The sequence below is a fragment of the Podarcis filfolensis genome, assembly GCF_964270895.1.
Source record: "Podarcis filfolensis genome assembly, chromosome: 6".
Taxonomy (NCBI): domain Eukaryota; kingdom Metazoa; phylum Chordata; class Lepidosauria; order Squamata; family Lacertidae; genus Podarcis; species Podarcis filfolensis.
The window spans coordinates 69,773,288-69,796,838 of record NC_139609.1 but is presented as its reverse complement, the minus strand read 5'-3'; the positions used below and the strand labels follow the sequence as shown (position 1 = coordinate 69,796,838).

Below are 23,551 nucleotides of genomic sequence, written 5' to 3'. Positions count from 1 at the left end.
AACACGTGGATCATTGTGGTACCAAGTGGCCAAGAGCATCTACATTGCAGTGGACTACAGGAAATTCCGCAAGGGCCGGACCAAATGTTTGCCCCTTTTGACTTTCAGAATAAATGGTGGGCTTGCTCCCCACTTACCCCCCAAAATGTTCAAACCCAGCTCTGCTGCTGTAAAAATATATATATATATGTATTGTGTGTGTGTGTGTGTGTGTGTATATATATATATATATATATATATATATATATATATATATATATATACACACACACACACACACACACACAAAAAGGCCTTCCCTTTTTGTGCCTGTTAACATCCAACACTCTTAGGTTTACCTGGAGCTCTTTAATTTTCTTCTGCAGCTGAATTGCAAGGACTTGTTCATCTTCAATTCTTGAATTTAACTGGTTCATTTCAAAGTCTTTCCTATGAAATAAAATAAGAACAAGCTGTGTTTATATCAGGACTGAGATAGATGCAATTGTCACTGCTAGGAGACTGAGGGAGGATTGTTTCTACACTGGTGGTTTGAAAATGTAAATGGTTTTTTTAAAAATCTTGTTTTTTGCGTTGTGGGACAAGACCATCTTGTTGAAAATATCATCTAAAGGGGTGTTCACATATTACACACAAGGAGTACACAATCTGTGTACCTGTACAACAATAGTTGAGCTGCACACTTGCACAGTTATTCACAAGTTCAACAAGTGTTCAGTGTGTACAGAATTAGTTCAGCCGCACAAACCAACAAGTGTATACTCTTTGACACAAACACTTGTTCATGTGCAGAGACAGCTTGTACTTGTGGTTCAGTGCAACACATGAATAAGCCTATAAAGCAGCTTAATTCTTTAAACCATGTAGCAATTCACTTGAGTTGAGAGCGGGGGCACAGATGAAGGCAGATTCACCAGCTGCCCCTGCTTTTCTTCATTGGGGGCAGTGATCTGAAGCCATAATGAGCATCTTAGTGGGTTGCACTGTGCAGCTCACGCCCTTTCTCTATTTCTCACTCCAGTAACTGAAGCTTCAAGGAGGACATGGGAAAAAGCAGGAGGGATAAATCCTAAGTACTTGTGCTTAAGTCCCATGGACACAAACCAGACACAAAGCCCACCATTTCTATTTTCACTTGCATCTTCAACAATCCTTCATACAGCAGAGACTCCTACTCAAATTTGCCTTTCGATACTGCGTGAAAATAGAGAACCCTTTTCAACCTGTAATTATTGTTCCAAAATTCCAGTGCAGAAACAATTCAGCATCTGTTGTGAGCTATTATCTCACATCTGTTGTTAGGCTGATATCAAGCAGCCTGCTTAACCCGGTTTGGTTTGATTGGGTGGTATTTCCATCAATTGCATGCTCACTTCTTGAGTTTCTCTTCCAGCTGCTGCTTATCATTCTCCAGATCCATCACAGATTCCTGAGTGAGCTTCAAATCGCCTTCCAGCTTGCGTTTTGCTCTTTCCAGGTCCATCCGTATCTTCTTTTCTTGTTCTAAAGCACTTTCCAGCTGGAGGGCACAAAGAATAGTGAAGGAAAATGAGAAAGTCACAGAACATGCTTTGCTCACCCGATCTACCCTTTCTCCCAAAATGGTGCCTCCGTGCAATGATGTCAGAGATAGAGAACCCATGTCCCTCCAAATGTTGTTGGATTCCAAGCCTCAATAACCCCAGCCAGCACTGCCAATGGACAGGGATGGTGGCAGTTGTAGTCCAACACCCTCTGGTGGGCCACAGGTCCCCCAACATTGGATAAGAAGCTCAGCCAGCTGGAAACATTACAGAAGCACCTATCCCAAAAAGCACATTTTGCTGTCTGAGGCCAAAGGCAAGATGGTACCCCCACCCCACTCCTACACACAGAAGGTGACTAGACCAGCAGTTGAATCTCACTTCAACACAGGCAATGTTAGTGGCACAGTGTCCTCCAAGGCACCTGAGGGCAGCAGGCTACTTTAAGGGGGTTAACACACAGGTCTGTCCTCTAATAGAGGAGGAAGCTGTCCCTCACCACAAGCATCTGCTGATACACTCTCCCTAGTGGTAGGGCCAGTTCTGGACTGGAACATATGAAAGGCAGATATTGCTGGGCAGACATTTCAAAGAACTGGACAAGTAGATATTGTTAAGGTTTCTGAGACTGACAATTTTCCAGCAAAGCATTTATGGTTGCACAATCTAGTGAGCTTTTAGCCAAACCTCTGGACAAAATGGGTGTCGCAGGTCCTCTCTCCTGGAAGCCTCAGTTTTTATACCACCACAGACAATTTTCATGTGCCTTGACTCACGTCATCCACTTGTTGCTCCAGCTTGACTTTAGCCTTGGTCAGAGTGTTGACTTTGTCCTCCTCAGCCTGAAGGTCATCCAGAGCTTGCTGGTGGGCCTCCTGCAATGCCTTTTTCTCCTTGGTCAGCTTAGCAATGACCTCATCCAAAGCAGCCATTTCTTCAATCAGGTTTTTCACCTACGATGGTGTGACAAAAGCTTAGAGGGTTATATGAATAATATGGAAGAGTGAAAGGATGCACAAATGTAAAACTCGGCAGGCCTTTGGTGAAGCACAACAACATTCATCACAGAAGATGGTAATTTTTAAATACCTATCAACTATAAAAGAAAAGTGGTGTAAATTCATGCTTTCACCCCACCCTTTATGCCATTGCCCCAATAAACCAAATGTGTTATTTCTGCTAAAAGAGAAGACAACTTTTTTTTTCTTTTTGTGCTGTTTTGAAGTCACACAACACAAATCCTCTGTTAAACTAGTAGCACTTTCAGGTATCACAAAACCAGCAGTAGTTTGTGCTGATTTTGTACTCTACCTGTTTTTCTTTATTCTTTTCGTGCTGCCATTACCTGTTTTTTATTTCTATCCTAATGGTGCTCACCTTGTTTTCTGTGGCATGCTTCTCCTTCTCCACCTTGGCCAGGGTGATCTCCAAGTCATCAATGTCTTTCTTCAGTTCAGCACATTCATCCTCCAGCTTTCGCTTTTTAGAGGTCAGGTCTGAGTTCATCTCCTCCTCGTCCTCCAGGCGCTCCATCAGTTCCTTCACCTTGGCTTCCAGCTGAATCTTGGTCTTGATCAAGAGGTCACAGCGCTCCTCTGCATCAGCCAAGTTGTCCTGCTCCTATTGAAGAATATCCAAGAGGAGGGAGCACTTTACCACACTGGGAGATGCTGATGCTCCATTCTCAAGTGTACAGATATATGAAATGTCCATGGTGGTTAAGGTGCTGTTTTGTCAATTGTCTACAATAAGAGTCTCACTTTGACTGCCTTCAATTCTCCAGCTGAGAGAAACACTGAACCCATCAATTTGTTGAAGTTTGTCAGATCCACAGTTCTATCACATGTATAGAACCATGTAATGGGGAATCAAACATCTCAAGTATCTTATTTTTCATTTTAAAAGCCCCCGACACACCACAAGTTTCTAGTTCTCATGGTTGCATGCTAAAAAGGGAAAACTAGTGTGTGGTAATTGATGAAGGCTCAGAAACTAGAAGGCATCTGCAAAAGAATTCCAAGACTGGTTAGGAAAAGTTAACTATCTAAGCCAGGCAAGGGCACTTGTGGCCACCAATGGAAAATGCAAGGTGTACCCCAAATGGCATACCTGATTCTTCAGGGGGACTATTCCCCCATGCAAACCAGGATAAATTCTTACAATATGCCATTGCCATGTTTCCATTAGCAAGACTTCAGTGCCTTGTCTCTGTGCATATTGTCTCTGTAGACTTCAGTATTCATCTTTTACCTTCTTAGTATATAGCAGTCAGGGGGCCACATGGAGGAAGGCCGAGGGCCACATGTGACCTGCAGGTTGCTCACTTGTGACATACAGAAATGTTTGAAAGGAAAATCTCAAGGCCAGATTCACCATCGGCTTCCTAAACTACTTATAACACAATGCCTACCCTTCACTTGGAAAGCTCAGCTGGACAGATTACTCACTGCTTGAAGCTGCAGTGACAGATCATTCTTCTCCTGGATGATGCTGACTTGCTTCTCTTCCAGCTCCTTGCGTTTAGCCTCCGACTTCTCCAGAGCTTCCTTCAGCTTCTGGAACTCCTCTTTGAGGGTGGCCATTTCCTTCTCAGTCTGAGCTGACTTGAGGAGAGGTTTGATCTTGAAGAAAAGCTTCATCCAGGACCAATTCTTGACTGCATTAAAAGCACGGATGTTCCACTGAATGGTGTAGAGTGCGTCCCTGTGGGGAATAAGTAACACATGTTGCAATGTGATTTGGTGGAAACTATTAGTGCCTGATCACTGCCCATTATAGAGGCGGCAGATTCTTGCTCCCTTCTCAAACCATGAGCAATAAGCTACAGATTCCTGGAGGAAGAGATGCACAGAGGAACTCAGTATACTAGGTATACACTATATCAGCTTGTGTGCAGGTCTTTGCTGAAAATCAGATCTTTTCTGAAACTTAAAAATCACTGTATTAACATAGTGAGGGGAGGGGGGAAGAGACGGAGCGGGGGCGAAAATCAGAAACAAACGTATGAAGGGTCTATTGGCCATGCCCAAGCAAACAAATGCTGATATTTTAAAGAAAATAGAGAATAACTTGTTCAAGGAAATATTTCATATACCTAAATGTTAATATCTTTGCACTGTAATATTTTATAATGTAACCCTCCCATCTGTTATGAACAGAAGATAGGCACAAAGTGGTTGTCTCTGTGAGTGAATGTAGCAGTGGCTGATATATGTGCTGCATTGATGGAGCATTGATGGGGCGTGCCAGCACCATTCTGAAATCCTGTCTCTTTTTCTGCTCTTTGAGGGCACGGCAGCCATTTTGTGTTATGCCATACACCCATAGCAGCCATTTAGTGGCTGCCATCCACAATGCTTTCTCAAAATAATTCCAAACATGCCCACTGGCCCAAAGTGGTCTGCCCATCTGGTCACTGAAAGTGAAAAGTTTGAGGATATTCCAGCGGACGACATGCAAGGAGTTCCTGTGGCCAGGCTTGCGTGTTGCTATACCTTCTGCCAATGATCCACCCATACTCAATGCGCATCAGCCGTCCACGCATCCTGGCCTGCAGGAGGGTGATAATCTTGGCCAGACGTTGATCTCGCATCTCCTCCAGGAGACCCAGCAAGCCTGCTTTGAAAAATACCTGCAAACAGGGAAACAGGGAAAGTTGGAGCAGAGGAGACACCAGTCTCTGAAGGACATTCTCCTTGTGCCAATTCCTTGCCCCCAAATTATAAAATACGGAAAAGGTGTTGTATATTTAATATATCAAATCACACAAGTCTGCTCACCTCTCTTGGTGCGGTGGCATTGCCCACCGGGATAATTGGCTCTTAAACGGTGGTTTTGCCTACCTCATAGCAATTTGTCACAACTGGTTGGGCATTGGGGCAATCCTTTGTTTTGGATGGAGGGGAGGTTGTAGTCTCCGCCTACCCCTCCAAACGCTGGGGTATACTGTTAAAGGGATCTGGGGGGAGTGGCCATGTCTGCTTACCCAGGGGGTCCAGGGTCGAAGGCACTCCCCCAGATGGTGGTCCCTGCAGGGGTCACCCTATTTGATATAAGTCTTAGGAACCCTTGCCTGGATTGACCATGCATCCCTTCCGACAGGTGGGCCGGAAGTATTTAGATTGCCCCATGCCAAGCCAAACCTCTTTCGTCTGTATTCAATAAAGTCGTGGCCTGTTTTTACCCCCAACCCAGTCTTATTGGTCTCTTATTTATATGGGTTGGGACATGGGAAGTCCGATGCCTTGTCCTGCAATACCACTTATATGCAGATCCTAAAATAATTCTATTAGGCTATCTAAGCAGGAAGTATAGCTACCACATTAACTCATAGTATACTGGAAGTTGTAAGAATATGCACTGGCACATTAACTCTTAGTCTACCAGTAGTTGTAAGAATATGTGTTGCTAAATGATAGAAAACATTTACTCCACTGATTTCAGACCGGGTTCAAGAAGTGTGGCTTTATTAAGTAGCTTTATTCATAAAAGTCATAAAAGCTTCTATAGGTTGATGCTACAGAAAGTAAGCACTGAACAAACAGGAAAGTACGCTAGTAAATCAGATGTCCTTAGCAAAACAATATGGTAGGCACTGAGCAAGAAGTTTGAAACAGGGAGAATAAAATGTAGTGGATTTACTACCAGCAAGGGAAGTGTATGTCAAATTACACATGCACATTGTGACCATTCTCAAGGCTTTAGTTTTATGGCACAGCAAATCACTTAATCCGCCCATTCAATTTGCACACCACGTACCTTTGTGTGTCCAAACTTATATTGGGAGTGGTCAAGGTCCAAGGAAAGAAGCAGCTTCTCTGTGGCCTTCCTGCTATCCACAAATTTGTCATCAGGAATGGCAGCGGGATTCAAGATACGGTAGCTGCGAAGATACGAGAGATCAGCACACTCAGGAAGAGATGAGGAGAATCAAGAACACTTCAACTAGGGCCTACCCACTGAGGTCATTTTGGCAGAGGGGGCTTCTCTGCCCATCTTTCCCAGCATGGGACAGATGCAGAGTGTGCTCCTGACACCAAGTTTGTATTTATTGTTCTATTTTATTTTATTACTCTTTCTGAAGCAGGTGTGGGAAACTTCTGGCCTTCCAGATGTTACTGAACTGCAACTCCCAGCCACTGGCCATGCTTGCTGGGGCTGATGGGACTTATAGTTCAGCAACATCTAGAGGGCTAAAGCCCCCCCCCCCCCAAGTCCTGCTCTAGAGATTAGACTGGGACATATGTTTTTATTCCTCACTGTGTGTTCATAGCATGTTGTCCAGGTCTTGCACAGCTGATAGCATCGGTGATCAGCAAAGTTGAACAGAAAACTTAATTACCGCTGCTTAAAGTCAGCATAGAGGATTCTGTTTGGAAAGCCTTTCCGACAGATGCGGATGCCTTCTAGCACACCGTTACACCGTAACTGATGCAGCACCAGGAAGGGGTCCATGACTCCTGCATGGGAAAGAAGGGAAGGACAGATCCTAACACCTTTCCTGAGCGGTGAGCGCTCATACTTTGAGAATAATAATAATAATTTACACTAGTGGCCAAAATTGTGGGAAAGTGTATTTCCGAGATTTGATGGCTCATAACACCTGACTGGCTCTCTAAACACTCATGCTCATTGGCTGCATCCAAATGAAGGAAAGCTACTGTATATCCAGAAAAGGGAAGCAAGTTATGCTTCCCTTTTCTGGTTATTTGGCTATAACTTTTGATAGAATACAGACAATTGAACAAACTTTGTTGCATTACATTCTTCATTATCTTTCCATTGGTATAAAATTTTATGGTATTACTCCAAAAAAAGTGGTGTTATGAGCCATCAAACCTCAGAAATACACTTTTTCAAAAAGGTTTCCACAATTTTGGCCACCAGCGTAGGCGTATTTGCATCCACGCAAGGCTAGAGAAATGAGAAAAACAGCAAGCACACCTGCTACACAGCTAAATGGTAGTAGTAGCAGAATGCAAAACAAGGAACAAAGCAAAGGGAAAGGGATACCTTTACAGCCCAATTCTAAGCATGTTTATTCAGAGCAAAGTCATACTATATGTTGGATCCAGACATGAACTTTCATGAATGGAAGGGCTCTTTCCATTTGCAGGAAGGACTCCAGTCCACCCAAGGCTCCCTGTGGAGGAAAGGGGGGGGAGGCTGATTCTCCCGTCCCCCAGCAGCCCCCAGCACCACCTCCCATGCTGTTTCAGAAGGTCTCCCAATCCTCCACAGCAACTCCTTCAGGGCCACAGGAGGAAGGAGGAATCAGCAAAAATAACCCTCCCCACACAACCCCATTTCCTCCAGCGTGGCATCACAAGAGCACAACTCTACTCTGGATCCAAACCTAGAATTCAAGCCAGAGTACTAGTGTTTTTAACCTGTATGAGGCTTGAGGCATTGTTTACAGCAGATAAGCTGCAGAGAGATGCCAAACAAATAATCATAAGAGTGTTGTCTGCAGACTTCCCCCTGGTCATTCTAATCCCTCACAGACAGAGCGTACTCTTTGCAGTTGTGTACCTGGGGTCTTTGTTTCATTGGGGATGATGCAGCGGACAAAATGAGGCTGGGTAGCACGCAAATTGGTCATCAGCTTGTTTAGGTTTTCCTATAAGGCAGACATACAGGGTTAAGTCACTTCACAGGCTCCCAAGTCCATGTCTGAGCAAAAGTCAAGGAGCTCATTTTAACCTTTAAAGCCCTCTGCAGCTTAGGATTCAGATATCTGAAAGGCCACCTCCTCTCACAGAAGCCTGTCCCATTATGATGATCTGCGTTTGAGGCCTGACTTTGGGTATCCCCGTCATCCAAAGCTGGCAGCTGCTTTTAAGGGCCTCAAGCACAGATTATTATTTCCTGCCCAACCCTGCTCCCTTATATCCCTTCATCTGGAGATTCTGGGAAGTGATTCTGAGACCATGTGTGTACAAAGCATGTAGCCTGCTACTGAGCAGCAATTAAAATCCATGCACAGGTTCAGTGGTGGGCCTGGGGAAGGATGAACTCCACCCTACGGGGCTCTGAAAATTGGGCCGCTCCCTCTCCCTCCTGACCACAGCCCTCTATCCCCCCACCACAGCACTCCCACTTTTTATGTGAATGGGGCAGGCCTGCTTTAAGGAAACAGAACTGGCACATTTAGTTTGGCCATCCAATCTATTAAAAAAAAAACCCACCAATGCTGCTAAATAACATGTTGCTGCTTCTGTACTCTCCACATGCCCAGTTTACCTTGCAATCTAAAACCATTCCTAACCCTCTTTGCTTTTAACCTTGTGGTTTCTGGATCATTCACTTGCCAAGCACTGTCTCTCAGTCAGATGGATGCTGCTCTGCTAAGTGGTTCAGTGTGTGGAGTGTTGTGTCCAGCTAACTCCCTCTCCCAACACGGGAAAGGCCAAGGGCCTGTTGCTCCGACCCTTGTAAGATCCACATTTCTTTTCTTCTTCCCAAGGGTTCTCCTTCCCGCAGTCAAGAGTGAGGAGAAGAGAAGTAGCACAGACTTAAAGTGATGTTCATGTAATAAATTATCTAAACATCACTGCAAGTCTTAACTGCCTCTCCCTCAGCAACGGAGAAGCAGACAGGAACCATGTAGCGCAGACATCACAGGGGCGGAAATAAGCATTACTCTACTACAAATGGAACCTGACTCCTCTGCATTCTAGCATTATTCCTATTCAAATGCTGATACGATGATCACCAAGAGCTGGCAATACAGGGATAAGGTAAAGGTAAAGGGACCCCTGACCATTAGGTCCAGTCGTGGCCAACTCTGGGGTTGCGGTGCTCATCTCGCTTTATTGGCTGAGGGAGCCGGCGTACAGCTTCTGGGTCATGTGGCCAGCATGACTAAGCCGCTTCTGGCGAACCAGAGCAGCACACTGAAATGCCGTTTACCTTCCCGCCAGAGCAGTACCTATTTATCTACTTACACTTTGACGTGCTTTCAAACTGCTAGGTTGGCAGGAGCAGGGACTGAGCAACGGGAGCTCACCCCGTCATGGGGATTTCGAACCGCCCACCCTCTGATGAGCAAGTCCTAGGCTCTGTGGTTTAATCCACAGTGCCACATACAGGGATAGTTACAGCTGTTATTCCTGAGCAATAATATTCTCAAAAAGGGAGAGCGCTCTGGGCCAACTGAGGGAAGAATAGCCAAGCCCCAAAAGTCCTTAGTGTCTGGCCTGGTGTTCCAAGACTTCACGTTCAGGTTATTGCCTGCAAGAAGTGCCGTGTGTATACATAGAGAGAGCCAAGTGAAATTCTAGCCAGCAGTTCTGCTTACCATGGGGAGTGGGCACTTACCTTATGCAGCTGGGACACAGTTTGGAATGAAGCTGCCTTCTTGCGCTTCTCTTTGCCACCTGTCCTGGTTGCATCATCTGCCCAACAAAATGTCAGTTTATTGCCTTAATGGTGTTCATTTGGTTCAGGTCCTTGGTTGGTTCCCAAGAGCTGTGAGACCAACCCTATTGCTCAAGTTATAGGACAATTAATTCTCCAGCTCTATTGAATACCCAGGCCCAGAGAATGGTCTGAACTCTACACGTCTCTGAAGCTAAGCAGGGGTCAGCCTGGCCACTTTCTGGCTTTTCAGACAATCTTACATATTCTGTATTTAGTGCTTTGTTTGGCACAGATGGGAATGCCGCTCACCTGAAGAAGAGGACACATAGTTTTCATATAAAGTAGCCAGCAGCTTATTTTGTGATTTTTGGAAGATGGTTACCACTGTCTCATTCAATGGGTCTTTGTTCTTGTCTAGCCAGCCAACAATGTTATAGGGCACCTGCCAAAGAGCAAAACCAGCTGTAACAGAGGCAGAAAACAGAAAAGCAACACTAAAAACCCAGTATATGGAGCCAGGAAACAAAGACATACCACTCCAGCATAGTGCACCAGTTCAAAGTGGGCTTCATATTTGCGCTTCTTATCTGGCCGCGGCTTTTGGAAGTTGGGTGATTTCCCAATGTGGTTGTCATACAGTTTGGCCTTGAATGACATATCAGAGGCTTTGGGGAACATGCATTCTTCCTCCAAAATGGAGAGGATTCCCATTGGCTGCAAGGAAAGGATACGGATCAACCAACTGGAGGCAAGTTCACTTGGTGTTAATTTTAGTCCTATGTGAGAGGAGGATAGTCTAAGCAATAACCACTTCCATGTGATGAATGTTATAAAAAGGCTTCTAAAGTTAGCATGCAAAGTATAAGAAAAACCATATTCAATCCATTCATAGAGTGGGGATGGGAAAAAGTGCTTCCGGGAAGAGAAAAAGTCACCACAAAAGAATGCTTCCCCTCAAAACTGATATACTGTTGGTGTGAAAGCAAGCTTGTGCAGTAGAAGGACAAACAACTATGCCATGGGGGAAATGCTTTTGTTCTACCATGTTGGCAAAGTGATTTAATTTTTTCAGGCCTCTGTATTATGTGCACATTGAATAGTGATTTGATCACACTTTCTTTCAGCTCAAAATGGTTGCTTGCCCCTCTCGTAGTTCTAAAGGTGTTCTATTTACCATGTTTTCATTAGAAGAATGCAGCACCCTGGAGCTGTAGAACATAATTTTATGAGGATGGTTCCTTTTTGTCTCATGAAAAAAGCAGTATAAACATTATTTCCAACCTAATTTTACTTTATGTTGTTCTTCCCAAAGAGAACTGGGGAACAAGGAGCGATGAGAAGTTCTCAGAAGCTGAAAAGAGTCAGTTGCCAGTGGGAGTTAAATGTTTAAATTGCTCCTTTGCTACTGGAAACCACTTTTTAAATTCACATTGTAGCTTGCAAGTAAGTGTCTCTTGCAGTGGGGCCATTTTCAGCAAGCAGGAACCGCTAGCCAGAATGAATGGAACCAGATTTCAGTCAAAAATATGTAAAAACTGTGTTACAACAGAAAGGAAGTTAATTTTTACTTTGCTCTGTTGTGAAAGTATTGGCCCGCCAGACTCATCTGGCAAATTGGCTAGAAACAAGAGGACATTAGAACCGATGTAGCCACATTTCCATTATCATTCAACCTTTACAATGACATATATGTACATAAAGCCAGCCATATTAGCTGTACAATAATGCCCCAATCTTACCTTTTCAATCAGGTCAATACAAGCCTGCAGGTCCAGGCCAAAGTCAATGAAGACCCACTCAATTCCTTCTTTCTTGTATTCTTCTTGTTCCAGGACAAACATGTGGTGGTTGAAAAACTGTTGCAGCTTCTCGTTGGTGAAGTTGATGCATAGCTGTTCAAAGCTGTTAAACTGCAGGCAGAAAGTGAACGCCTAAGAGTCTGGAGACTTCACTGCCCAACTCAAGACACTCCACTACCAGTAGCCTCGGAAGAGTAAAAACCACCCATCACTTCCCAGCTGTTGATCAGATCTGGTGACAATTGGCCAGCATGTTTGTACCCCACACATAAATTCCTGGTTGAACAGGAATGCCATAGTTAACTGAATGAAAATTGTTACGCACCACAACCAGGTTACCTGGAGCTCCAAGCATGCCAAGTGTATTGAAACATACAAACAAACAGCAGTGTTCAACTAAATAGTTGTGCTAGCACAAGGGATTAGTGCTAGCACAACAGGATTTGCCCCTCCTCTCCTCCTCCCCCACATGCCCCATGCCATCCCCCAGAACAGACTTGAGTGGGGGGCGCAGGGGGAGGAGAAGGGGAGAACATTCAGCTGAGCAAGGAGAAAATATTGTACTGAAGGAATACTTCGCTTAGTGCTATGCTGAATAAAACCCAGAGCCTTGATGTAGCTTCTCTTATGCACCATATGCTATGATTCTGCCTGTCTAGGTTAAATACTTCCGCTTGTCCCATGCTAGAAAGCAATGGTCTGAGTGGTTTTCTGCATCTCCTGCGCTTTCTAGGTATGGGTCTCTACAGTTTTGCCTTTGCCCTGTTGCTTTCCCCCAGAAACCCCCCTCTTTAGTGCTAAATTGGAACAAACAACAATCCGCAGAAAACCCAGCTGCCTTTTGTTCTGATTCAGAGCTAAACTACAGGTTTCCCCAGGTGGTGCGGGGAGGGAAGTGGCAGGCCAAATGGAAGTGTGGATGAGCCCATAGTTCTTGAGATACTAAACCTCAGCAAAAAGCAGTCCACAGTTGTTGTTTTTAGTAATGCAGTACCATTAGGGCCCGAATGCCTGCATGATCATTAATCAGCACTCAACACCGCACAAATGCATACGTGAAACCACCCATAGATAGCATAGCATAGCATGAAACCAGAAAGTCAGCAGAATGGTGTTGTTTGTTATGCACAGACATCAGCCTTTCACCCAGTGGCCACTGGAATGTTTAATAATTCTGTAAGTCACCTCAGGAGGATGGAAAACCGGGAGGGCATTTGAGAAAGGGAATGTCCATTGGCCACTCAGGACATAACTACAGACATGAAATGGGTTTAAAGTTGTTCTTTATCCCAGAGGAACCAGTTCTCCAGGGAGATCTACTGATCTCTAGCGCAGAATTCTCAACAACCTCGCCAAACTGGATCCAATTCTATAGCTCGGGTGAGTTCTGAATTTTCACAATATCTCTTTCAACATGCCAGCAACTTTTTTGGGGCAAGGAAGTCAGCAGCAGTTTGGCATGTGTATTTCATTCTTAGCAGCACTTCCCCTCCATTGCACAGTGCAAAATGTGAGCCAGTTTTGAAACCCACCTCAAAGATCTCAAAGCCAGCAATGTCCAGAACTCCAATGAAGAACTGCCTGGCTAGCTTAGTGTCCAAAGTTTTGTTGATACGAAAAACCAGCCACTTGAACATGCGATCATAGGTAGCTTTCGCCAAGGCTCCCACTGCATACACAACCTGCAAATAATTATGTAACGATAATTGGTCAGAATTTATATTTGTTCGTTTCTGATGGTGTTACATAGCAATAATGATGATAACGATAACAACAACGATGATGATAGTAATAATTAGTTTATTATTTATACGCCACCCAGCTGACTGTGCTTGGCGACATGGTCAAGCACAGAAAAGGGAGGGAGGCTATTTATAAAATAGAATCAGTATGTTTCAGCTGACACTGATGAAATAGTTCCTGGATAACTAAAGAGACAATCCTGTGCGTATGCGCACTGAACTCAGTTGGGCTTTATTCTGAGGAAACATGCCAAGAATCAGGCTGCATATGTCACTGCTGCTATTTGCTAATTTAAGCACAGGCAATTAAATAACCACCACTCTTTTGCTTGAAATATATATTTTCCACGAGTGACACGTCTTAACCCAGAGATTAAGATGCACAACCTTTCTCCCAGGTACATCGCTAAGAGGTCCTATGGGAAACTGCATAAGGCCAAGCCGTACAGTCCAAGAAGCTTACCTGCTCCACATTCTGGCCTTTGGTCACATACTCATTTCCAACTTTCACCCTAGGATGGAGCAGCCCCTTGATCAGGTCACTTGAGCTGATTCCCATGAGGTAAGATGCTTTATCGGCACCTGCAGTGCAATAAAAAATCATAAATAAGAAAGTGGTCTTGATAAGAAATAAATGTGGGTTCCTGTAATTTAGAACCCCTTGATTAAGAGCTACCACCCAGCAGGAACTGCTTATAGTTCAAGCCAATTAAAGGCAGACCAATTTGGGCTCCAGTAGTAATAATAAGATCAGAGATTTATAAATCCTAACACATGTACATTCTGGTCCATAAAAGCTGATGATGCCACAATGAATTTGTATGACTGCTTCCAGACTGGCATTATACTGGTGGGGTTCAATTGCCTACTGACAGGTTCACGTTGTGCCACTGACATGGATTATACCACTCTTGTACAACCCTCCCCCAAAACGGATTGTTTGCTGTAAAGAAAGGGACAGGAAAATGCACTGGAAAGTGTGGGGTAACAATTCCTTGCCCATGACATAGTTTAAGCTTCCTGCAAGCAAATAAGAAAGATTGCTCATAAACAGTGGATTTTGTAGAACTCCCCAGAAACTTTGTACAAACAAATAAGGATGAATTCTCAAAGAAACAGGTTGTCTGGAAGCGACCTTAGTCTTTTCAGAAGGTCTGAGGGAGCTAACAGCAAGGTGTTGTCCAGTGAGCACCTATGCAATTGTGCCCTCCCCACACCTGGTTCATGAGGATCCTGGGGAAGTTTATCTTGGTAGCTCCAGAGAACAGCCATTTCCTCATTCACAAATGCTCCCAAAGCTGAGTTGGCAAAAAGCTAGGTAATGGCTGCTGAGAGAAAGTAAGAGCGTTTAAAAGGGGGGAGGGCAGGATAGACATCAGCAGTGGGTCCCGAATGCCACTGGGCTTGGCAGCTGCTTGAGCTGGTCAGGTGCTTTCGCTGGCTTTGCTTCCAAGTACCACCAGACTGCTAGTTTTGCTGCAACAGACTGATCTGGCGGCCACAATGGGATTTGTAGGCAGCAATGTAGGCAAACTCCCTTACTTTCAGTGCCTTCAGCCTCTGCCTGTTCTTCGCGTTGTTTCTGCTTGAATTTCATGTTGCCAAAGTGCATGATGGCTCCTACTATCTTATAGCAGCCATATTTCTCCTCGTTGCTGAAGCCCAGGATATCCATAGCATGCTGCAGAGGAAATCAGAACAAGGTGTGATTAACAAACAGAAAAGGACGAATTCAGGATGTACTGGCCTCAGTCCAGAAGGACTGCTGCACCCTTCTGGTGATGCAAATGCTAAGCAAATGACAAATGCACTATACCGGCTTGTCTAGCTGGCATTTCTTTCATGCTGCTAAAATATACCTCATTAAAATTAAGTAATAACGCTCAACAGCCTATATATGCAGTTTTTTGCTATTTTGCATTTTCTGTGCATCTGAGTTCATAGTGTTTTCCATGGTGCACCCTTCAGACCCCTGCCATAAAATTTTCTAGCGTGCAGATAATCTAAAACAGACAAATCCAGAAGCCCACGAACTTTTTGTTAGGAGGCTGGTTGGCAGAACCATTGTGGAGGGGGTAGAAGAGGGTGAGGAGAGAAGGGTGTGGCCGAGAGAGAGAGAGAGAGATCCCACAGAGAGTGCTGTGTGCCAGACTGAGAATCTTGGGAAGACACAGGCTCCCCACCCCTTAAATAAGAAAAGGATGCATGATTCACACCAGTGCCATTTGAAATGGCTAGCTATGTAGCAACAAATGGGAACAGTAGTTTGTTAAGGGTGCTGGGAATTCTAGTTCAGTTGGGGGGTGTAAAGTACAGTTTCCAGGATTCTTTGTGGAAAACAATTGTGCTTATTATACTCATTTTCTCCCCCCCCCCTTAAAAAATAATGGGTCTCGGAAGCAGTTCATGAGGCTAGACTGTGTCCATGCGTCACAAAGAGACTTTGACACCCCAGTTGATTTCACAGTGGATTAACACATACATCTGTAGCCAAGAGTTCCTCTCCATCGTCCAGGTTGTCTACAGTTGTTACACCTTGTGAGCAGAAATGGTAGTCATAGGGGTTGGAAGACAGCAGCAGCATATCTGGGGGGAAACAGACAGAAGATGCATTCTTTGTTTCACAGCATATTGTGGGTACATGCCCAATTTGAACTATGAACCAAGTGGCTATGAATCAAGGATCAGCTTGGAAGTTTCAGCCTCAGAGGCCACATAGTCTCCATTACACGGCTACCAGAAAGGCATGTGCATTGTATAGTTGCATCTCCCGCCAGCTATCTTAGGAACACCCTTGGGCCGCTGACTGATTTAGAAGTGGTCAGCCTTGGCCTTGTGAGCACCAGATAAGATTACTGCTCAGTAGAGCTCTCCAGACCTGCCTAATAAGGTATTGTTTGTCACTGAGCAGCAAGAGCAGCAGGCAGTAGCCCAGATTCCTTACTGCCATGACAGGACACTATGCTAAAAATCCCTGTCCGGTCGGAAAAGGGTTTCGCCTACATTTCCTATTTCACAGCATCGGGTTCCATACTGGAAAGATGCCTTGAGTGCAGATCATAGCATGACTGGGAGGGATCATTATTGGACAAGCTTGCCATCCTCTCAGAGAGAGGTCCTACATGAATATGTCTGAAGGACCTCCCTGCTCACGGTGCTCTTATTTGTGTGAGGTTTGTAGGAGCAAACAGGGAGAGAAAGATTGAAAGGGAGCAAGTGCAAACCTTCCCTGTGATCCAGTTCTGGTCAAGCACAGTTACCCGTTCCATCAATATGTAGATAGGGATGCCCATCAAAATGGGCATCCTGTTGACAGTAATGACATGCCAATTAACGGCATTTGCATAAATGACAACTGTATTCAAATACGCATCTGAATAATCCCCTGTAGGTTCTGATCCAGAGGGTGATACATGTGTGTGAGCCTGCTCACACACACACATCTATGTTTCTATGATCCATCTCTTGATCTGGCTCAGAGGTACAGCTTTTGAATCAATTACATTAAACATCCGACTGATATGCAATGAAACTAACTTCTGGTGTGCTCAGAATCATGGACCCAAGAACAAAAGGTGCTTAGGACTAAACAGAATTTTGGACAAATTTTAAAAAATGATAAAATGTTCAAAATTTGAATTGTACTTTCAAATATGCTCAATTTTCACTTTTGAAATTGAAGTTTGAGGGCTACTTAAAACATTCTTAAAACTTAATTCCCATTTGTAACTTGCCAGATTCAATAGTCTACATCCAACCGTGATAGTCAGTGGGCAGGTTGCCTTGAGGTCCTTGGAGGGGAAGCAAGTTATAAATGTATTTACATAAATAAGTCTCAGAAACAAGGTTCAATTTAAGTGCACTCATAAGCACAAGCCTTTTCAAAGCACCAGTGCCAATGTCACAAATACTGGGTTAGCCTAAATTTCAAAAGTACTGAGCAGATATAAGGTGTGTTGACATTGGTGGCATCTAGGAGTGTTCAGCAGGAAGGATGGACAAATTTGTCAGGGTCAGTTTCTTATGTTTCCAGTTTTTTCCCCAGTCTGAGATTTTTTTAAAAGAAGATCCTCATGAAAATTCATCAGCATTTTCGTGCAAATTTCTCCTAATATACACATTTTTGTATGATTTTTGCATAACATACACATTTTCGCAAAGCAGTTTCTCCTAATATAATGCACTTTTGTATGTTATTTTTCCCTACTATTTGCATTTTGTGATACATTTCTTGGCTTACACAATTCAGGGAAGTGTGAATTTCAAAGGATAGCTGTGTTTTGGGCCACCCATTGTTTTGAAAAGTGCACATTTGCTTTTAAATGTGAATGGAATTGAATTTATTCCCCATCCCTACTCAGTAGGGATATCATACTGAGCACAGCTCTTTTGTGATCATCTGCATTGTGCTTTCCAAACCTGATTGTCAAATTTCTTTGTATATTATTTTAGTGCCTCTCACCTTGGAGTTCTGGCTTCTTTCCAGAAAGGATTTGATAGTAGATATGGTAGCTTCTCTCTCCTGGCTGCTGGAAAATCACTCTTGATTTTTCCAACAAATCTAGAAACAACAGGTAAGAAATCAGATTGTGGGGTTACTACTTCAAGGGTTTATCAAACTGCTCAAGTAAAAAACAACATGGGATGTCATGTGACATCAGCCATTTACTCACAGATGTCAATGTCAGCGGAAGCCAGCTTCCCTGAAGGACCAAAATGGATGCGAATGAACTTGCCCTGTTTTGATATGAGGGAAAGTGGAAAATGAATAGAAGTACTCACTATGACCTGCAGGCTCTTAAAGAGGAAACCTGCTGTATTCAAGGTAAGATTATTTGTGCATCTAGGCCAGTATTGTCTGCGCTGACAGACAACAGCCAGATAGAGGAATAAAGTGCCGTCTGATTATAGCCTCTGAAGTTGCTATTCAAAGGGAACTCCTACTGGCACCAATGGAGCTGCCCCTTGACATGCAAATAGCAGCTTCAGATTTTTGTTGGGGTTGTGACAGGTAAGGAAGAAGTTAAGCTTCCCATCCCCACCTATTTTCACACAGCCCCAAGTCTCCTCATGCTTTCCCATACTTGCTATTTCCATAACATAAACGTGCAGCTTTAATTGCATTCACATTTTAATCATATTGTGTTTGGTCATAACTCTCCTTCCTCAGAGGCTGATTTCTCTGTTCCGAATATCAAAACGTCAGTATAATCTGCTAAACTTATGAATAAGAGAATTTATAGATATGGAAATAGTTTGTTTCATACGCTTCATTATATCATAAATATTTCTATAGGCTTACCAAAAAAAAAATACATATGCATACTGCCTGTATAAATGCTCTGTACTGTACTTTTGTTTTTTAAAAAATACTTACAAATCGTGAGGAATTGTCATTTCTCAGGGTTTTGGCGTTGCCAAAGGATTCCATAGCAGGGTTAGCCTCAATGATTTGATCTTCAAGGGTACCCTAGGTCACATAAACATAGAATAGTTCAAATACCCAGTGTTGCAAGCCAGATTTATCTGAATACTGATGGGAGCAAGATGAGGATCACAGGATAGAGGATGCCATTACTTTCTTAAACTTTGACCAGTATCAGCAGTTGCCTCCTGAATCACTGGCATGTGGCCCTTTGGAAGGCTGCCCAGAAGAGAAAGCAGCCCTAGGCTGAAAAAGGTTCTCTAACCCTCAATCAAGGGTAGCCTCCAAATGTTGTCAAAGTACAAACCCCATCATCCTTGACCACAGGCAGACTGGCTGGAGCTCAGGGGAGCTGCACTCCAAAAACATCTCTAGGGCAGTATGTTGGCTACCCATATCTAGAAGAGTCCACTCATATTTTGGAGGCAGCTTGAGCCACATACATTCTGGAATCTGGAACACTGTGTTTGAGAGATGTTCTGAGACTACATATAAGCAATGCAATGAGAGAGAACATACATGCTTCTTACTGGAGAATGGAGAGAGAACATACAAAGGGATCCAGATGGGTGTTTATTGTGGGATCAGCACTCCTCAAGTATGGAAGTTGGTTTTATTTTTTTTACAGAGTCCACATGACGTCATTGTCATCAAAATACCAGCTCATATCTCCCTGCCTTCCCTTTAATCTGGATTTGCCCTTTCCAGAGAAAATCCAATATTATTTAAACAAAAACAAAAAAGCAGCAACAACTGATGCCAAAGACCCATGTGCAACATCCCAGTTTACAGTATTATGCCTCCATCTGGAAGCACCCTCAGGCTACTTATGAAGGTGTCAGTATGTCAGAAATGAACAGATGGACATAGGAGCCTGAACCACAAACATGGGGTGTAAATTCAGTCTTGGATAGTTAATCTGGGCCATTAATACAAAAGCGACAGAGGATTTGTTTGCTTCTAATTATGCTTCTTGTGTTGGCTTGGAATGCAACACCATTGAAATGATGTGTTCTGAAAAATGGAGATTTACATTTTGTATTACCACCACTCATTCAAAAGGAAAGGAAAGATGCCTCTTCTTTTTCATGCCTTTAAAGCTTAAAAGATGAAGGGAAACTTAGAAAGCACTAAGTACGCAATCCATTTTCCTGGGAGTAAGAGCCACTACTCACTGTTAAGTAGGGTTGCCATATGTCCAGAATTTCCCAGATATATCCGGAATACTATAGCCACAAGCAGTGTCTGGGTGGAAATTGGCGAAAGGTCCACGAGAATCCAGACATATGGCAGCCCATGTCAGCAGTGTCATTTTTTCCTCAAAAATAACTCAAAAACGTCCAGATTTTCACTTTTTGAAATATGGCAACCCTACTGTTAAGACCATGTTCATGGAAGATAATCTAACTTGGCTACAAGTGATTGCCAAAGAAGAAAGAAGTTGGTTAAGCTTAGACCCATTGAAACAATCAGGCCTCTGTTAGGTCCATTAATTTCAGTGGGTCTACTTTCAGTAAAACTTAGTTGATTACCATTAGCGAAGAGCAAAAGAACTTGAATAAAATGAACAACTTCTAAATATCTAAACAATTGAAATACACACACATTTTAATGTTTAGCAGATTAAAGGCAAAGAATGAAGAGTTGTTGCTTTTCTACAGATTTTTGGAAGCACCCTATAATATTGCTTTAGTGAGATGCTTTGTATGTTAACAAAGTCCTATATTATATAGGATATATTTCTGGACACTAGAATGAAGACAGAAATGCTGATTCACGCAATCATTCTGCTTGTAGTGGTCAGCTAAAATTGCCACATGTATCAGCTCTGCATCTGGTGCCAAGTGGTCACATGCAGCAACCGGAGGCACTTTTGGACGATCTGCTTATTGAATATGCATCCTGATTTGTTTGCAGGGAGGTTAGATTATGTTGGGCCAAGGCAAATGTTACCTTACACGAAACTGAGCTTTTGGAGAAGCTGGTTTGTTGCACGAGACCTCCCAATCAACTATAATAAAAGTCTAGAAATACTGTGCCATGCACAAGACCAAACCTTTCGCATGCTCAAATGGTCCAACATGGAAGTCAGTGCACAAAAAGTTTAATCATATGCACAGCTGCTTCTTCATATGGCCAACTAGCCACAGGCACGGACTGGAAAGAGCTGCCATGAATCTAATTATCATGTTGCCTGCTCCTCAGGTACCATTTTCTTGGAACTAATAAGGTATTATTTTATCTCTCTGCCTTTGAACATGAAGTCAGTTATTTCTTTTAAATACTTACCCCAGTTTTAGTGGCAGGAGCTTGCTATAAGAAAAGATAAGAAAATAGCATTACAATTCCAGAAATATAAAACCAGTTTCACAGAAAGTTCCATCCAAAGAGGAGGACATTTCAGATTTGTCCAGAAGAATGTTAAAAAAGTTTAACTGTTTAAATTTTAAAATCCCAACTTTTTATTATTCAAAAAACCCACTAAAATATGTTAAATAGATTAGATCAAGATCAAGAACAGCATCAAGAAGCAAGAGGGTTAAAATCAAAATCCAGGGAAGGAAAACAATGCTGGTGAATTTCTTTTGGCGTAACCCAAGTCCAAAAATAATCAAGAAGTAAGAAGGGTATTTTTAAAAAGAAAAGGAAAAGGAAAAAAAAGGAGTGTGAGAAGAAGAAGAAAGAGAGTCAGAAAACATACAAGATGAAAAAGAATCAAAGGGAACAGTATAGATAAACGGAGGGAGGGGATCACAAAAAGCAAGGCTTAAAAGAAAGAGTTACAAGAATGCCTTGGGGAATTTCCCCCATTTTCAGAAAAGAAAAACTGTGGAGTGGAGGAAAAAGCCAGTGACTTAAAAATTCCGTAAAGCAGCCACTGCTTGGGGTTTTTAGCAGCGCCCGCTTTATGAAACCTTTTCCCTCAAAGCAATTTTTTCAAGCCTTGCTTGTTTCAAAGTAAAAGAAAAAGTCACGTCCACCACGCACGCTGCCAAACACAAAAGAAGACCAAAACAAAACAAAACAAAAATGAACAAAAGAAAACAGCCAAAAAGAAAAACGGGAAAAAAGGTTTTCAAATGAGGGCCTTACTCCTTTCTTGCCCGGAGAGTCACCCAGGGCTGCGACAATGGCAAAGTACTGAATAACCCGCTTGGTGTTTACAGTCTTACCAGCACCAGATTCTCCGCTTAGAGTAATAGAAATACACAGATCAAGAACACGAAGCAGCTACTGTCAAAGGTTATTTCACAGGCACACAGAAACAGCTAGCCAAAATCCCACCCACCCAGAAATATACAGCAGAGTTGGGGGGCATGTGGGGAGGGTTGTTTATTTGGGTATGGTGGCATCTGGCATGCAGGGGGCATTTGAATGAGAGTTAACCAGGGTAGAAGAAGTTCCCCCCAAAAAGCAAAGGTGATGTGACATGGGGAAAAGCTGTCCTGACATTGCTTCTGAAACGGTGTGGGAAACTGATGTTCCTGCTGGATTGAAAATGTGTCCCCACCTGCAGGCTGAAAGACCTATATCAGATTTGGCACACATGGGTTCCTTGTGCTGCAAGGGCTGCCTTCAATGGAGCAGTGAACATGTAGTTCAAGCATAAGGAAACCTGTGGCCTCAGTGGACTACAACTCCCTTCATTCCTGACCATCAGTAATGCTGGCCGATGATGATGCCAGTGGGAGAATCGCAGGTTTAACCCCTTGCCCTGATGTAAATGCACCTACATTTTGCTCCTAGAGCAACAGCAAATAATAATAATAATAATAATAATAATAATAATAATAATAATAATTTATTTGTACCCCACCCATCTGGCTGGGTTTCCCCAGCCACTCTGGGCGGCTTCCAACAAAGATTAAAAATACATTAAAATGTCACCCATTAAAAACTTCCCTAAACAGGGCTGCAAAGAGTGCAGATTCTTAGTGTATATCTTGTAAGAGCTTTTACAAGGCACACTTTAAATGGAAAAGGAGACAAGGCAGCTGAACTTGTTTTTCCAATGGGCCATTTTACTATGGGCAAAAATGAACTGGCTACAGGTGGTTAATAAACTTCCACTTTTATCTCAAGCAGAAAATGCACTTATCACGAAGTTACTGGAAAGGAGGAGGAGATAGATTTTCCTTCCTTTTCGATACAAATCCAGAGAAAAATTAGTTCACCCATGGAATAGAAGCAGGGCCTCCAAGTATTCCTGGCCCAAGTCCAGCAGGCTGGCTCCAGGGTCCAGGCTTCTTTATCACATCAGCAGGCTAGTATCACCCTCCCTCCTGCCCCTTTCTCTGCAAAGCCCTCTGGCACTGGCCTGGCATTGATTTCATGCCTATAGTTAGCTGTTCTTCCATTGTAATCCCAGCACACAAAGAGACATGCTCGGCAGTGGGGGGAGTGAGGCCTCTGTAGGACAAAAGCCAAACATTGCACGCTATCAACCCCTGCTTTACCTAATTAGGCCATGGCCAAAGCTTCAAGCGTCAGGGGCTTCTGGCACTAGACTAGGCTTTATATAGCCTCCTCAACATGGCTGTTTCGGTTATCATGTCTTCCTCCTCGCTCCTCTACAATTGGGCCTCAGCCACCCCAACATTCCTCCACAGCTGTGAGGTAGCCATTTCCTATCCTCCCCTTATCCTATCAGCTGCCTCTTTCTCTACCCCTACTTAGCTAAACCTCGTCTCCTTCCTTCAA

At 43.4% G+C, this 23,551-nt stretch overlaps 1 protein-coding gene across 2 annotated transcripts in view; it reads right to left on the bottom strand.

Moving 5' to 3' along the window:
- Nucleotides 1-23,551, bottom strand: part of MYH7B (myosin heavy chain 7B) — a 53,527-nt gene that overhangs the window by 15,620 nt on the left and 14,356 nt on the right. The window contains exons 7-28 of one of the 2 annotated variants that reach the window (XM_083618285.1): nt 21,944-22,040; nt 21,140-21,163; nt 18,803-18,895; nt 18,099-18,162; nt 17,888-17,986; nt 15,908-16,011; nt 14,968-15,106; nt 13,889-14,007; nt 13,216-13,365; nt 11,624-11,794; nt 10,419-10,598; nt 10,194-10,326; nt 9,843-9,919; nt 8,055-8,142; nt 6,865-6,982; nt 6,282-6,405; nt 5,018-5,154; nt 3,971-4,226; nt 2,901-3,143; nt 2,300-2,476; nt 1,374-1,519; nt 339-429 (exon numbers count right to left, since the gene is read on the bottom strand). In XM_083618285.1, the coding sequence (XP_083474411.1) occupies nt 339-429; nt 1,374-1,519; nt 2,300-2,476; nt 2,901-3,143; nt 3,971-4,226; nt 5,018-5,154; nt 6,282-6,405; nt 6,865-6,982; nt 8,055-8,142; nt 9,843-9,919; nt 10,194-10,326; nt 10,419-10,598; nt 11,624-11,794; nt 13,216-13,365; nt 13,889-14,007; nt 14,968-15,106; nt 15,908-16,011; nt 17,888-17,986; nt 18,099-18,162; nt 18,803-18,895; nt 21,140-21,163; nt 21,944-22,040 (2,830 nt within the window). The remainder of the gene's footprint in view (nt 1-338; nt 430-1,373; nt 1,520-2,299; nt 2,477-2,900; nt 3,144-3,970; nt 4,227-5,017; nt 5,155-6,281; nt 6,406-6,864; nt 6,983-8,054; nt 8,143-9,842; nt 9,920-10,193; nt 10,327-10,418; nt 10,599-11,623; nt 11,795-13,215; nt 13,366-13,888; nt 14,008-14,967; nt 15,107-15,907; nt 16,012-17,887; nt 17,987-18,098; nt 18,163-18,802; nt 18,896-21,139; nt 21,164-21,943; nt 22,041-23,551) is intronic. The other variant, XM_083618286.1, reaches the window with a different exon arrangement.